The sequence below is a fragment of the Equus przewalskii genome, chromosome 16 (assembly GCF_037783145.1).
Source record: "Equus przewalskii isolate Varuska chromosome 16, EquPr2, whole genome shotgun sequence".
NCBI classification, from domain to species: domain Eukaryota; kingdom Metazoa; phylum Chordata; class Mammalia; order Perissodactyla; family Equidae; genus Equus; species Equus przewalskii.
The window spans coordinates 69,521,407-69,537,612 of record NC_091846.1 but is presented as its reverse complement, the minus strand read 5'-3'; the positions used below and the strand labels follow the sequence as shown (position 1 = coordinate 69,537,612).

The window sequence follows — 16,206 nt, the reverse complement described above, 5'->3', positions numbered from 1 at the left end:
TCAGGGACCATGAAGCGCCTGTCTGTTTTCCCAGACTTATGAGGGTTCAGGGTTTGAAGGAGCGACTGTGAGTGGAGACCCTAACTTCTTAATTTCAAAGGCACCAATATTTCACCCAAGCTGCTCCGTTAACGTAAGAAAGGTGTTTTGCCCTAAACCTTTCCGGGGTATTCAGGGGGATGGCAAGGGCTCGCCCCAGGCAGGAAGCCCTTGTCATTGCTATAAAGAAACGAGTAAGCAAGAGCATGAGAATCAGATCACCGGCAGGATGCGGCCAAGCCTCCCGGCCTGCTGCCTGCCAGCGCCCGACGGGAGAGTGACGTGACCCGGGGGCCTCATGCTCGTAGGCCCAGCTCCAGTTTAAAGTTCAAGGCGTTTTGTTTTTTCACCTGTTTCCTACAGTTCTAAGAAACTTCTGAAGAATTAATGTGTAACCCTATCAGACACTCAGGCGCTTTCTCAAGGGGAAATAATGTTACAGTAGGAAGGGAGAGAAGTGGCTACTTGACTGAGATTCGAGAAGGTTTCTATGAAATAAGACTCCTCTCTAGAGCAGACGTGCACAACATCACATGTGCTTTTTACTAAGATTGGACCACACGTAGTAACGTCCGCCTCTGCTAACGGGTGCGCTGCCCGGGGTGGCTGCTGGGGGCCACGTAACGACTAACTGGGCCTCACTTGTGACATGGTGCCCTTCACGAATTTGGTGGCACGAGGGTTCTTCTGGAGCCGACTTTGACATGACATGTTGAACTGTGAAAGCTAATTTATACAGCAGATGGGAAGACAGAGAGAAGACGGAGCTGCATGGCAGCTCTGGGGCAGGTGTTTCTGGTTCCAAAACAGCTCAGTGTCCAGCCAGCGGTGAGGGGCAGAGCTGGCTCCTCAGGGCCTTAATTGTGTGCGACCCAAATCCAGTCACTTCACCTGTCCTTTCTCACACAGTCTTAACTTGACAACGGACAATAAACATTGTTAGTGGCTTAATGATTTATCACTCGGAGAACACAGACAGAAGTGATGACATACAGATTTTACTGACATTTCCTTGTAACATTAAATTTTAGTACAGTTTGAAAATGTTATGGAGACACCGTTTTTAAAAGGTTGTTTTCATGTTAGAAACTGGTGTCCATTTAAGTTGTTTTGCAGATTAGTTTAAGAAGAGTTAAATATTAGCTCTTTTCTTGCTTGGTTCACCTGGTATGTGTGTTTCTAAATATGGTCTAGGCATATGCACTAGTTTTAATTTGTAAACTAGCATAATAAATGCTTAAATTAAATCCCGCCTTTTACAAATTCTTACCACCAGGTGGCTAAGGAAAAAAATTAAGCAGGAAAAATCCAACAATTATGAAGGACTTGTAATCACTTTCAATTTCTGCTTCAGCGATGAATGTGAAACTGTGGATGGACTGTGTTTCAAGAAAGAAAACTGCTGAGTCAGTGAGAGGCTTTTCCGGCAGCACCAGGCCAGGGGAACATTTCCATGAGGGTTTTTGTTTTCTTACATATTGACAATGTTAAACACACCAAATTTCGCTGAAGTAATAAAAGTTTTCGAGACTCTCCCTGAGCCTGTTCCACCTCCTTGTGACCCCTGGATGTCCACATTATTCCGACCAGTTGGGTTTGGGACAAGGGTTCAGCTCTTGGGCTTTTTGATTCCCAAATGGAAGGTGACCAAGTCCTGACCACAGCAGTGGCCTCCCACTCAGTCCTTTACATGTCGGTAACGTTGCTTACAGAGATGTTCCTTGAATTCATTTAGAATCGGCACCAAGACTCAAAAGTAAAATTTGCTAAATTGCGTGTTAATACCTCACAGGTCTCTTTCATTGGTTCTGTATATTAATGGTAAGACACTATAGGGGAATTCCTGCATGGGGGATGGTGACATACAGGCAGGAAGACACTTTTAGACTTCTTTTCATGGAATCCATCAGTTAGAGTAAGGACGGCACCGCGTGGCAGAAGCCATGCCCCCGTCCCTCATGTTCCTGAGGCACCTTGAGAACGGCGGGATCTTGTTCCACGAATACAAAACCCACCACCTTGCCTCGCCAGTGCTTCGTGTGGCTGCTCAACTTCTGTGCATTCCAGTTTGCCCTTCAATTCTCTAATTTATTAATTTTGACAAGTAACCTCTTGGCTGTACACGGTTTTATTCACAATTCGTTTTTCTGATTCAAAGTGAGCAGGAGGACTTAATCCTCTAATGGGAATTAATTGCTTGTTTGAGTGCTTAACTCTGATCCTTTCTCAATCCCCACAGGCATGAGTTTCTTCCTGAAGGATCTGTGTTTGTTGTTCAAAACACAATCAGAAGGTAATGATGTTTTTCTTGTGAAAGGAGCCAGAATGCAGAATAATAATTTTCTTTGTTTATTACAGAAGAGGTATTCTCAAACCAATATTATAAAGGATACAATTCAATAGATAACATAGAGAAAATTATAATTTAGTCATTCTAGCAAGCTACATTATTTCCTAGAAAAGAAGTTTAATTTTTATTGCTAGTGTTTCTTTTATGGAAATAGGCCATCATCTTCTGCAGAAAACAGTTACGGAACTGATTTTCTCCAGAGTTGGAATTAACATTGTGCGACCTAACCACGATCGTGTCTCTCTAATAGCACCTTCCCAGGTATTCTTCTTGTCTCTGAAAATCATTTAGGCCACAACCAACACTTGATATGGCTCGATTCCCTCTTCTATCTATTAGGTAGAGTGTTCCTTTTTGTCTTATTTTTTTAAGGGGCTTTATTGAGAAGAATATAAGCTAGCAGGTGTTTTTATAGGATCTTGACAAGGAAGGAGTTGGGGTGGAGGACTTAGGAGGGAGCAGCATCAAGGGGAGGAGAGAGAATTAACATTCACTGGGTGCTGAGGCCTGGCACCCAGTCGGCAGTCAGCAGAGATTAGCTCTTAGGGAGATTGGATGAACCTCATTTTAAAAAGCAGGAATAGAAGCTCAGAGGGTTTTAATAACTTTCCCAAAGACCCACAGCTGCCAAGTGGTAGGGGTGAGAGTTCGATTCAGGCCTGTCATTGTGCCACAGTGCATTTCTTTACACTTATCATGCATTGTGTCCTTAAATGTCCAGCTACAGAATGCTGAGGCCGTCCTGCCTGATGATGTTCCCTGCAGGGGCTGGCCTGACCTGACCGTCAGTGTCCCAGAACAGGCCTACCTGGGAGGGTCTACTTCACAATAAAGCAGAGGTGGAGCCACTCCTAAAGGGCACTCTTTAGTTTGCTCTGGAAAAGCCCAAATGGCTCACCTAGAGGTGTTTCTATCCATTATTTATTAAACCAAGCTCTTGCATTTTATCCAAGACTCTGAACGTAACCCAGTGTCATGGAAGAAACTACATGGCAGGAAGGGGACGAGGTTAAAGACGTAGTAACATATGAGCCTCAGAAGGTAGCATGCCCTTCTGCGGTGGCAGTGCCACCCTTCCTAGCCTGGCCCAGGGGCACCGTGTGTTAGGAGGATACCAGTGTCTCCAGGCCTCAATGAATCACAGGCATACTCTGAGTTAGCCCTGGCTGCAGTTCTGAGAGGATCTGGCCAATGTAATAGACGTTTCACATGTTCTGTGGGCTGTGACCCCCACAGCAGCTCTTGGAAATCGGCTGAGAATGACAGACAAGGAACAAGAGTATAGGGAGACAAGGAACTCAAAGGGGAAAAACAAATTAAACCCAAAGCTAGCAGAAGGAAGAAAATGATAAAGATTAGAGCAGAGATGAACAATAGAGAAAATCAATGAAACCAAGAGTTGGTTCTTTGAAAATATCAACAAAGTTGACAGACTTTCAGCTAGATTAAGAAAAAAGAGAAGATAAAATAACTAAAATTGGAAATGAAAAGGGACGTTACAACCCATTTTACAGAAATAAAAAGGATTATCAGAGAACACTATGAACAATTGTATGCCAACAAATTGGATAACCTAAATGAAATGGATGAATTCCTAGAAACACACAACCTACTAAGACTGAACCATGATGAAATAGAAAAGCTGAACAGACCTATAACCAATAAGTAGATTGGCTCAGTAATCAAAAACCTCCCAACAAAGAAAAGCCCAGAACCAGATGGCTTCACTGGTGAGTTCTACCGGCGGTGTCAAGAGAATCAGCACTGATCCTCCTCACATTCTTCCCGGAAGTTGAAGAGGAGGGAACACTTCCAAACTCATTCAATGAGACCAGCACTACCCTGACACCAAAGCCAGACAAAGACACTATGAGAAAACTACAGACTCATATCCCTGATGAAGATTGATGCAAAAATCCTAAACAAAATACTAGCAAACAAAATTCAACAGCACATTGAAAGGATTATCTACTGTGACCAAGTGGGATTTATTCCTGGAATGCAAGGATGGTTCAACATAGGAAAATCAGTCAGTGTAATACATAACATTAATAAATAGAATGAAGGGGAAAAACTGGATGATCATCTCAATTGATACAGACAAAACATTTGACAAGATTCAACACCATTTGATGCTAAAAACACTGGAAACTACCTCAACATAATGGAAGCTATATATGAAAAGCCCCCTGCTAATGTCATACTCAGTGAAAGACAAAGCTTTTCCTCTAAGGTCAGGAACAAGATAAGGATGTTTGCTTTCACCTCTTCCATTCAACATAGTACTAGAAGTCCTGCTTGGAACAATCAGGCAAGAAAAACTAGTAAAAGACATCCAGATTGGAAAGGCAGAAGTAAAATTTTCTCCGTTCACACGATCTTATATGTAGAAAACCCTAACATTTCCACAAGAAAATTGTTAGAACTAATAAATGAATTCAGCAAAGTTTCAGGATACAAAATCAGTGCACGAAAATCAGTTGCATTTCTGGGGCCAGCCCAATAGCCTAGCAGTTAAATTCACATGCTCTGCTTCTGCGGCCCAGGGTTCCCTGGTTTGGATTCCTGGTTTGGTTCCCTGGGTGTGGACCTATGTACCTGTTACCAAGCCATTCTGTGGCAGGTGTCCCACATATAAAAAGTAGAAGATGGACACGGATATTAGCTTAGGGCCAATCTTCCTCAAAAAAGAAAAACAGTTGCATTTCTATACATTAACAATAAACAATCTGAAAATTAAAACACTTCCACTTATAACATGAAAAAGAATAAAATACTTAGGAATAAACTTAATCAAGTAAGTGAAAGACTTCTACACTGAAAACTTCAAAACATTGCTGAAAGAAATTAAATAAATGGAGAGACACCTGTTCATCGATTGGAAGACTTCATATTGTTAAGAGGTCACTGCTACCCAAAGCGATCCGCAGATTCAGTGCGGGTCTTATCAAAATTCTCAACAGCACTTTTTTGCAGAAATAGAAAAATCCATCTGGAGATTCATGGAATTTCAAGGGACCCCAAATAAACAAAGCAATCTTGAAAAGGAAGAACAAAACAAAACAAAACCAAAACATAGACAATAACTAGTGCTGACAAGGATATGGAGAAATTGGGACCCTTGTGCACTGTTAGTGGGAATGTAAAATGGTGCAGCCACTATAGAAAACAGTATAGAAGTTCCTCAAAAAAATTAAACATAGAATTACCATATGATCTAGCAATCCCGTTTCCGGGTATGTATCCAAAATAATTAAAAGCAGAGGCTTGAAGAGATAGCTGTACAGCAGCGTTTATGGCAGCATTATTCACAGTAGCCAAGCAGGGGAAGCAAGCCATTCACTGATTCAGTCCATTGACTGATTGTCCATTGATGGATGAACAAAATGTGGTATATGCATGTGATGGAATATTATTCAGCCTTAAGTAATTTAGGAAGGAAATTCTAACATATGCTATAACACAGATGAATCTTGACATTATGCGAAGTGGAATAAGCCAGACACTAAAAGACAAATACTGTATAATTTCACTTACATGCAGTACCTCAAGTAGTCAGACTCATAGAGACAGAAAGTAGCATGTGGTTGCCAGGGGCGAGCAAGACGGGGATTGGGCTGAGGGGGTGGGTGGTTACTGCCAATAGGTACAGAGTTCCAGTTTCACAAGATGAAGAGAGTTCTGGAGACGGATAGTGGTGATGGTTGCACAACAATGTGAACGTACTTACCACTACTGAACTGAAATGGTTAAGATGGTAAATTTCATGTTTTGTGTATTTTACCATAATTTCTTAAAATCCAAAATAAACAAGTGGGGAAAAAAGAGCATGATGGGGGCAGAGCCCTGTGCACCCTGTCGCTGCCACTGCTGAGCCTGTGTCCCAGGCTGTGCTTGACGGCTCGCCCCTCGGCCCTGGGGTCCGTCTGAAGAGCAGAGCCCTGAGGCTTTCGGAGTCCCCCCCCCCGGGGTCCAGTTCCTGGTGCTGCCTCACGTGAGCTCTGCCTGGAGCCCTCATCGAGGCCACCTTGGTTTCCTCATCTGTTAAGTGGTGATAACACCACCACAGAGTGTCAAGGATTCGAGAAGCTGAGGTGACACATGGCACTCAGCACAGGGCCCAGGGCACTCAGGTGGTGCTCAGCAGAGGTGTGCACAGGCCCCCCAGAGGACCCAAAGCTGCTGCTGGGCGCCAATGCCCTGGAACCGGGTCATCGCTGGGATTTAGTCAGCCCCCTCAGGAACACCATCCTCCACGAGTCTCTCTGACCAGACTTCTTGCCCTCCTTCCTGGCTCCCTAAGCCGCTGTCACTCTTGGATGTAGGATTCCTTTCCTTGCTTTGCAGCTGAATCAGGAAAACAGCATCCTTCGCGGAGAGCCTGCTCTGAGCCGGCACCTGACAGCTGACTCCAGCGCTAGGCTTTTTCCAGTAGGATGGTTCTAAACTTCTTCCGTTTTGCAAGTCCTCACCCCTGGTGCCACCTCTCCCCATCCCGGAGAGACGACATGTCCTCGTAGTTTAAGGAAAGGCCCGGCAGCCGTGCATGCAGGTCCCGCCGCCGCCCCTCCTGAGGCAGTCCCTGCATTGTGCCCGGGGTGCCGCTCCGTCCTCGCTCCACGTTTGAAGCCGCCTGTTGACGAGTCTGTCTCCCCGTGACCTTCCCAGAGGGCGGGGCGTGTCCCCTTCCTTGTGCATCCCCGCGCTCGGCGTGGGCCTCTGGCTGCGCAGCCCTCTGCTCCCCCTTCCGCTCTTCCCTGGCGGAGGCGAGTCCCCCAGCCCCTGCCTGGCTCCTTGAGCCACCGCCAGGCCTCTCTGGTGCCCACGACTGCTGCCTCACTGGCTTTCCCGTGGTGGCCTAAACCATGTACTCGAGTCCACTGTACCCCAACAAACTCTTCTCACCAGCCGTCTAAGCAAGCAGCTCCTGAACCGCCGCTTCTGTTTCCCATCAAGCCTCTGGAGGGCCGAGGGGCCGAGGGCCCTGTGAAAGGGCTGGTGGTGCAGTGGGCGGCACCGCGGGAGAAGGTGCCGGGGAACACGCTCCTTTACGCCTCCTTCCTCCCTAGATGTCACTCCTGACCGCAAAAGACAAGATGAGGGAGGGCAGCAAGGTTCTGGAAGATCGGAAACAGAAATGAATGGTAGCTGACGTAGCAGCCTGCAGAAACCTGGAACCTAAGCCCCTGCTTGGTGGGAAGCTCGCCCAGTGGTGCCGTGGGCCGCCAGGGCAACTCAGCTCCTGGGGTGCCGTAGAGGCAGAAAAGGGGGAGGGGGGAAAGTCAGGACCCAGAGCAGAGACCCCCAGGCTCCTCTGCCAGCAGGGGCCACGAGGTACTGTCCAGGGAGGCCTAGCCTGGGGCCTACCTGAGCCTGGCTGAGGGGTACCCTGAAAACGGGGTTGGGGGAAGGCTGCACACCTGCAGCCCCCAATCCTGTCCCCAGAGCCCCACGACGAGGCCTTGCTGACCGTCAGGCCCCCTCCCCTCACTCGAGCTTCAGTTTCCTATATGGCATCTCACTTTTCAACATGGAAGACCAGCCAGGAGGCCCTACGTGTGAAGGAAACCTCTTAAAGAAACATGCCAAAACAGAGAAAAGGGGAATTGAGGAGAAAGAGAGGCAGTGCAGGGAAGATGAAAACTTAAAGGAAACCCAAAGCCATGACAATGTGCCCCCGAAGATGAGAGATGGTCTTGTGCCATGAAAGGACAGGATGCTAACAAAATGAGAGAACAAGAAAAAGATCTTGGGAATAAGTGTGATGGCAAAAATTTTTTTAAAATTAATAGAATTGGAAGATAAAGTAGAATATAAAGGAAAATACCTGGAAAAAAGGAGAAAAAAAATTGGAAGAGTAATCCAGGAAATGCAACATCTTGAGTATTAGGAAATCCAGAAAACAAACAAGAAGTAAGGAGAAGGAAGAAAATTCCCCATGATCCAAGACAATGAGTTTCCAAATGGAAATTGCTGGCATAGCACATGAAAAAAACCGACGTGAAAGTACATCATCACAGACTCTCAGAATCCAAGGATGAAAGGGAAGACCTTAAGAGCCTCCGGAGAGAAAAGCTAGAGACCTGTACAAGGATTGTGGGTCCCAGTGGAACCCGACTGCTCAGCAAGAACTTCTGGAATTAGAAAACCAAGAAGAAATGCCTTTAGAGTTCTGAAGGGAATTATTTCTAGAATATTCTGTATTGTTAATCCAGGGCGGAAAAGAATAAGCTTCAGTAAAGCAAGGGAGTCAACCAAGAAGGGGCCATGGGACCCAGGGACCCCTGGGCTCTGGCACAGGATGAGGCTCAGGGAAGTGGGAGGGGACGTCCCGGATGGCAGCCGTCCCGAGGCCCCAGGCTGGAGCAGGATGGGCCCCGGGAGCGATGGCTCCAGGGAAAAACAGAACCCATGATGGTCAAGGCCAAGGATTCCTACAGCGCTTGCAAAAAATGTGAGGGCCATCACTGTCAGAGAAACTTGAGCAAAGAGCAAGAAAAAAAGTGAAGTAATTTTTAATTCCAAGAAAAACAAAAAGTCGTCCAAGAAAGGAAATTAATCATAGTACACTATGTGCCTTATCTGGGAACAGCGTTACTGAGTTCTAATGCTGAACTGAATATGGATTGACCAGAAATCGTGAGATGAGTCTGCTGGAGGAACGTGGGGCCGAGAGTGTGAGTTGTTTGGGGCGCGTGGGTGGGAGCCGCCGTGGGCTTCAGGAGCGAAAGGAAGCGCAGCGAACATTTAAAGCAGGTCTCCAGCGCTGCAGCACCGGCTGGTGGGAATTCAGGCAGCCATCGCAGTGGTCCTCCAGGCAGGGTGCTGTTATTACTTTTATAGTTGAGGAAGCCGAGGCACAAAGAGGTTAAGTGGTTTGCCTAAAGTCACACCGTTAATAAGTGTCTAGCCAGGATTTCAACCCAGGCAAATTGGTTCTAAAGTCTGCTTTAAACCACTATGCTCACCTGCTTTTAGGGTAAGAAGGCAAACAATTTAAAACATGAAGCAATAGCAGAATAAGTAACCAAGAATATGGAGATGAAGACCAAATGCAACAGTTAAAAGGCTGAAAGTGTCGCCTCAAGGGAGTGGCAAGGGGTAGGAATTTCGTTTTTCTTGTAAGATTATTCCACTTTTTCCTCAGGGACACGTGTTACTTCGAAAATGTGATCAAAGGGGGGAAATGCCTGGGCGCAGGGAGGAGAGCAGGGCTCCACCCTGAGACCCGGCTGCTGGCCCACGGTTCCCGAGCTCCCTTCCAGCCCTCCCCGTGTGGCCGTGAGCAAGACACGCACCGTCCAGAGCAGCCCGGGGGCGGGCAGGGCCGGGGACAGGCTGGAGGGAACAGAGTAGCGGGCCCGTTAGGGGACAGACCTCGGGCAAGCGAGGGTGGCAGAGGGGAGGCGGGTGAGAAGTCTGGCCCCTGGAGGACCTGGAGGCGGTGCAGACAGAAGGTGCTGGAAGACAGGATGCGAGTGTGGGAGAGCCGTTGGGTGGCTCCTTCCCAGCGCTGCTCTCCAGGCTGCCACACAGCCTGTCCAACCCACTGCCATCCTCTGGGCCCTGGGCTTCCTGGAGACGGTCCCTGCGTCCCTGTCACTGTGAGGAGGCTCCGGGCGCGTCCTGACGCCCTCTCGGGTCCCCCCCGCGCCAGCAGCAGTCCTGCGCGTCACTGCAGGGCCTGCGGCTCCTCTTCCGGTTCCGCTTCCCTCCGCGCCTGCCCTTCCAGGCTCTTCCAGATCCCTGTCCCGACCGAGGCGCGCCGCCCCCTCCAGCCCCGCACTCTCACTTGACCTTCCCCTGTTGTGAGAGTCCCCGGAACTAGAGCTCCCGTCGTTCCCGGTCCTGCTCGGGTCGGCTGTCACGTGCTCAGAGTGCGTGTGCCCAGCCAGCCTTGCGTTCCCCCACGGCCAGGCCTCTCCGAGTGCCGTTTGCCCGAAACCCATGGGAGTCTCGACATTGCACAGAGCGGTGCCCGAGACCCGGGCCGCGGGGGGCGCAGGGGGACGAGCTGTGTTGGGCCGTGGGGGCCGCCCGCCACCCCGAGGCCCTGAAAAGGGGCTCAAGGGCGAGACCCCAGAGTGGCCGCGGGTTGCTGAGAAGAGAGTGGAAGTCCTGCGAGTTGTGTGACTTCCTCAAGGGCCACTTGGCCACGCGCTTGGGGACAGCGCTCTCTGGGCACACCCCGGTGTCCAGGGGGCGTCGCTTCCGCGCATTCCTGGCCGGTCGGTCGTGCGCTGCCGCTGGCAGGTGGGCGCGCCGGTCCTTTGCCGCGGGTCTCGCGGCGGTGGGGACGGGGCAGCGACACGCCGGGCGCGAGCAGGGCCACCCCCGTTTAACTTTCATTCCCTTTTGTGTCTGAGTCACTCTTACACAAATCACTTTTGTGGATTATGTAACAATCTGTGGCCGGGACCCAGGCGAGTGGTAAATATTTACCTTCACATCGGAGCCAAGGTCGCCGCGCTGAGTCACGGTGAGTCACAGGGAAGCGGCATTACCCTCCAGGACCTTGAAAAAGGACACCGAAAGGTGCGACTGTTCAAGTCTGGCTGGGTTATACTGCCAGGACCAGAATGTCAATTTACTGAGTTCTCTCTTGTAGCCGATTACAGGTGACTATTTTACACACACACACACACACACAGTGTGTATAGAGAGAGACATACTTGCTTGTCATTATTTCTCTTTCCTATAACATTTATTGTGTAATTTTTCAAGTCCCTTTAAAAAAAAGGTTGAAAACTAACTGCTCTAAAAAACAGCAGTTCTGCAGGGCTCGATCCCAGGACAGGCTGTCTCCATCTGATAAGTTCTTAAAATGAGTGCCTTCTCCCAGAATACTGACTATCCAGTCTGGGCGGGTGGTGTTCCCTGGAGCCTCAGAGCCCAGCAGGCGGTCAGGAGTGGTGGGCTCTGGGTGGCACTGGGCGTTGGGAGCAGCTGCTCACCCACGCAGCCTGAACCGTGTACCCTCTGGTCCTTCCCAGTTTCCAACCCCTGCTGAGACCGAAGCCCCCGCCGGGTTCTGACTCTAGACCACCGACCTAGTCTGCGTCCTTTCTCCTCTGCAGCATCCCCGGCCGGCATGACCCACGTGTTCGTGTACGGGACCCTGAAGAGAGGCCAGCCCAACCACAAGGTGCTGCTGGGCGGCACCCACGGCCGCGCCGCCTTCCAGGGCCGGGGCCGCACGGCGGAGCCGTACCCCTTGGTGATCGCTGGAGAACACAACGTCCCGCGTCTGCTCAACGTCCCGGGGCAGGGCCACCGCGTGGTCGGGGAGATCTACGCCGTGGACGAGCAGATGCTGCGCTTCCTCGATGAGTTCGAAGGCTGCCCAGACATGTACCAGCGCACCCCGCTGCCGATCGCGGTCCTCGAGTGGGAGGGCACACGCGGCGCCCCCAGGGAGACGCCCGCTGCCGACAGGACCGTGCAGTGCTTCGTGTACAGCACGGCCACCTTCCCGCCCGAGTGGCTGCACCTCCCGTACCACGACAATTACGACTCTCAGGGGCAGCACGGGCTTCGCTATAATCCCCGGGAGAACAGATGAGAAGTTCCCGGACGCTCATGGGCGGAGGGCAGAGGACCGTAAGATGGCCTCGGCGCGGTCCGCACTCGCCGAGTGTGGGGGGCAGTCATGCCCTTTGAACCAAGTGTTTGTCAAACGCAGTCTGTGGGGAAAGGAACAGTCCCTCTCTCAATGCAGCAGTTCCCAAGCCATCTCACAAGACCGCGCCCTGACATCCCCCTCGGCCCGCCCCGTTCCTTGCGGCCTAAAGAGCGCCGTGAGCTTGGATGTGCTGGGTAAGAAAAATTAGGATTTTGTTTCCCTAACTGACATTTCAGGAACTCATATGTTCTCATCCTTTTCTTTTTTTCTTCTTTGTGCTTTGCTTTAATCTGAAGATAACATTTAAAATGATCGTAAAGACCATGTGTTGCAGCTAGATTTTGGCAGCCCTACTGTACTGATTCTGACCTGTAGCACTAAGAAAAAAAATTTTAAGCTCATTTTGAATGTCTCAATGTAATAAAAGAAACTCAAGAAAAACATGCCGTATTTTGGAGTAGTTTTGGAGTATATATAACATCGTTCTTCACAATTTCCAGATCAAGCTTATTAAAAACGATTCTTAAAGATGATTTAAACTTAAACTAGATGCTTTGGGGAATCAAATATAAAAGTGTTTGTTAGTGCTATTGTTGGCCCTTTTTTGGGTCTACTTATTTGGTAGAAGGTTCTTTTCCTTCTAATCCAGCAAAATAACAAGCACCCACTTGCTGGCAGACGGTAGCTGAACACCCTGATGTCAGATGGAAGCCCACCCAAGCCTGGAGCCCAGCGGCAAGGTCCCAGCGCTGCCTCCCCAAGGGAGCGGCATTTGGGGGTGGGCCTTTCAGAGAGGACCCAGCACATTAGTAATTTGTTCTTCAGGCCTGACAGAAAGCTTAGCTTCCAAATACAAACAGCACTTAAAATAATTTTAGCAACGCACGAAGTACCAATTACTACCACCTCCATCTGATAATCTGTCAGCGTGGATTCAAATCAGTGCACGACTCTGCCTCTCCCTCCTTATCCGCCGAGTATGAAATGTATTCCAAGAATTTCAAAACCAAATGAAAATGCAGCTGCTGCGCCTCAGGACCCCTGTTCTCTGTCGAGAGAGCTTACTCTCCAACTTAATGGTAGACTGTGCTCGCTAACTGCATCGGGCACAAAAACGTGATCATTATTTTTAGCCCTTTTTTCTTAATTGGAAACTTGCTTCACAGAAACACAAAAAGGCGAGGATGGGTATCAGCTGAGGAGCTTGTGGCAGCCCCACCCGCTACAGTTGGGGTGAGGGAGCCCCGAGCAGAGCCTGTGGGATGGGGAAGGGGGGACCGTGAGTCAGCGCTCCCTAAGGTGATGCCTCCGGGGATCCAGCACTCACCCGGGAGGGTGAGCCACGCAGGAGGGGTCGCCAGAATCATCATCTGTGCCATGTGGGCTTTAGGAAGTTATGGACAACCACAGGCGGGGTGAGGTCCTCAACCCGGAGGAAGCAGGTGATGAGATTATAAAGTGGCAAATGCTAATTTAGTGAAACCGAAGGCAAAGAACTGGGATTTATATAAATTTTTCTCAAGGACCACAATGAAACACTAGTATTTAAAGTCTACTGGCACAGCTCATAGCCTCTTATGTACATTGTCTTCATTCAAAAAAAGGGCAAACTAATATTTAGACAAATGCTCAGTTTTATTGATTTAATTTTGACATTAGGAAATCTCACAGCAGAAGTACAAATCATATGTACAAGTATTTATATCAATAAAAATTTCCATTGGTGATTTTTTGGCAGAACGTTGGTTTCTGACTATATGTGGAATAAATATGACCATGTAAAATCTGCCGCACAGGGGTGTTCCTGCAAAAGGCTTGAGTAAATTGCGTGTGAGAGAATCATAATACAAATGGCTAATTAAATTGGGTGATGACTGAAAGGCTATAAATACTTCATTCCAGTTCCACGAGCAGATCTCCTTCCCCAACTGTGTCTCCAGCTTTACAATGCACCAATTTCACCTTGAATTAAAAAAAGGGGGGAGGGGTAAGAATCATTAACTAGACCAGGAGGGAGCAATCTCGTCATTCGTTTCTGGAAATGAAGAGACAGGCTGGCGGGCCCTGGAGCACGGGTAGAGCACTTGGTGGCCCAGCAGAGGGGACTGAGTGCACAGGGACATCCTCGTGGAGGGCCGTGACTCGCCACCTTCCCCTCTCCCGTCCTTGTCCGTCCTGAAAGTCACTGGTCCAAGGGAATTTCTGCTGTCGCGTGCCCGCTGGCCCTCGCACGGGGTGCACCTGGGGCTGCAGCCAGCATCCCCAAAGCCAAAAGTGTTTCTGCTGGATGACTCTCAACAGGCAGCCCTCCCAGCCTCTCTCATGGTTTCAGGTCGTAGAAACGTTCTCTGAGAATTAATGGTACACTTAGTTTAGTGTCAAAAAAAAAAAAAATACAAGAATCAAAACAGGTGGGGACCGGCCCCGTGGCCGAGTGGTTAAGTTCGTGCGCTCCACTTCAACAGCCCAGGGTTTCGCCGGTTCGGATCCTGGGCGCGGACATGGCACCGCTCATCAGTCCACGCTGAGGTGGCGTCCCACATGCCACAACTAGAAGGACCCACAACTAAAAATACACAACTATGTACCAGGGGGCTTTGGGGAGAAAAAGGAAAAATAAAATCTTAAAAAAAAATGTTACTGAATATAATGTTGGGGGAAAAAAAAAAAAAGAATGAGAACAGGTGCTAACTAACAGGAGAAACGCCCTAACCTGCTGGCACACTTCCTTCCCAAGGGGATGAGCACTCAGAAGACGTGCGGCTGCTCGGCCGGGACTTCCTGGCGTGATGGGGGACGACCACTGAGCTCCCACAACGTTGCTACTGTTTTCATTCTACTGATTTCTCCAGATTTTAACTAAGTTTTGCTTTCCCAAATTTATGTTCAGCTTTAAAATGAGCGGGGAGGGGTTGGAGTGAGGAAGAGACAGTCATTTGACTTCCAGGAGGTTCTTGCTCAGGCATGAAAATGAACAACGGGTCAGCACTAACTGGCCATGCAGGCAAGTGGCAAAGAGGAGAAATGCTGGAGACGGCGGGTTCGGTGCCCTGGCCTGTGTCCCCACCCCTCTGCTATGAGCCAGAGGCTAGAAGGGCCTTTTCCCTTGAATTCCAGCCCGTGGTCTTTGAGGACAATGTGGACCTATGCGATGCCTACTTCAAAGGCCTCGTCGGGCAGGTGCTGTCCGCACTGAAGTGGCTGCTCTTTAGGATCTGAAGCTTCAGTGTCTGTATAGGATGTATTTTCATGGTGCTGCGTTTATCAGAGTGGGGGGCCTGTTCCCACTGTGAGCCTTTTCTCCGGGAGGAAAAACGGCCCTCCCAAATAAGAACCGCCAGCCCCCAGGTTCGCCAGGGTCTGCTCCTCTGTGCAGGGGCCTTGGCCACTCCTGGCTGCCCTGCTGGGGGTAGGAGGAAACAGGATGGGCAGGAAGGACTCCCGCTGGTAGGGGTCAGGCCAAAGTACAAATTCACCAGAGCCCACGAGCACCCTGAAGGCAGCTCCGGGCTGCTGACGGCCTGGGAGCAGCTAAGCCTCCAGCAGGAAACCCGCCACCAGGATGTAAAATACCCTGAAGGACACGGGCTCCACACCCAGCAACCCAGTAGTACCTCAGGACCTTAGTACCTCGGTCCAGCAACACAGGCCCTTGGCATGCATCTGACCTATATTCTGGGTCCCCCTAAATGAGGCCATGTTCTCATCGTGGATGGGAATTTCATGACACTGATGCAGCATAAATGTTAAATAATCCCAAGGAACAAATATAACAATTTTTACAAGAGCAGAAACCAACATTTTCTTGTTCACTTTTAAAAAAGTAATCAGAAGTAGAAAGCAAGATTTCTAAAAAACCGCACATCATGCCATTCTCCTCTCCCAAACCCCACAAGACTAGGCGCGCCATCGGCAGCCCCCTCCACCCTGGCCAGCCAGCTCCGGGCCCCCAGCCACACACTGGGCCTCTGCCCTCCCAGCTGGGACTCAACTGGGCGTCCCCTCAGCCTGTTCTGAGCATCGGTTTCATTTTCCACTGAGGTGACAGACGGAGGCTGTGTCTCTCCGAGGCAGACTTCGCTGAGCTGACAGTTCCTCTCTGCCGGGCACCCAGGCCCCAAGGCTGTGGCTCGCTCTCCAGGCCCGGCCACAGCGCAGGGCCCGGCCAGCCTCTCTCCCTGAGTCAGACACTTCC

The 16,206-nt window shown here is 49.6% G+C and overlaps 2 protein-coding genes and 1 long non-coding RNA gene across 47 annotated transcripts in view; 1 reads left to right on the top strand and 2 right to left on the bottom strand.

Moving 5' to 3' along the window:
- The window catches only part of LOC139076524 (uncharacterized), a 41,564-nt gene extending 30,661 nt beyond the window's left edge, over positions 1–10,903 (bottom strand). Inside the window, exon 1 of the long non-coding RNA XR_011528236.1 lies at positions 10,832–10,903. This is a non-coding gene — a long non-coding RNA (uncharacterized lncRNA). The remainder of the gene's footprint in view (positions 1–10,831) is intronic.
- GGACT (gamma-glutamylamine cyclotransferase) overlaps positions 1–12,454 on the top strand; it is a 47,466-nt gene extending 35,012 nt beyond the window's left edge. For 14 of the 38 annotated variants that reach the window (XM_070579183.1, XM_070579207.1, XM_070579196.1 and 11 more), the window contains one exon: positions 11,467–12,454. In XM_070579183.1, the coding sequence (XP_070435284.1) occupies positions 11,467–11,951 (485 nt within the window). In that variant the 3' untranslated portion in view covers positions 11,952–12,454. Of the gene's footprint in view, positions 1–2,278; positions 2,333–8,864; positions 9,067–9,323; positions 9,491–11,382 lie in introns of those variants that run through there. The other 24 variants (XM_070579221.1, XM_070579182.1, XM_070579185.1 and 21 more) reach the window with 6 other exon arrangements.
- A 1,173-nt stretch (positions 12,455–13,627) lies between these two features.
- PCCA (propionyl-CoA carboxylase subunit alpha) overlaps positions 13,628–16,206 on the bottom strand; it is a 416,711-nt gene continuing 414,132 nt past the window's right edge. For all 8 annotated transcript variants that reach the window (XR_011528233.1, XM_070579174.1, XM_070579175.1 and 5 more), the window contains one exon: positions 13,628–13,973. Coding sequence is in view for 7 of the 8 variants with exons in the window: in XM_070579174.1 (XP_070435275.1) it covers positions 13,905–13,973 (69 nt within the window). In the remaining variant the exon portion in view is untranslated. The remainder of the gene's footprint in view (positions 13,974–16,206) is intronic.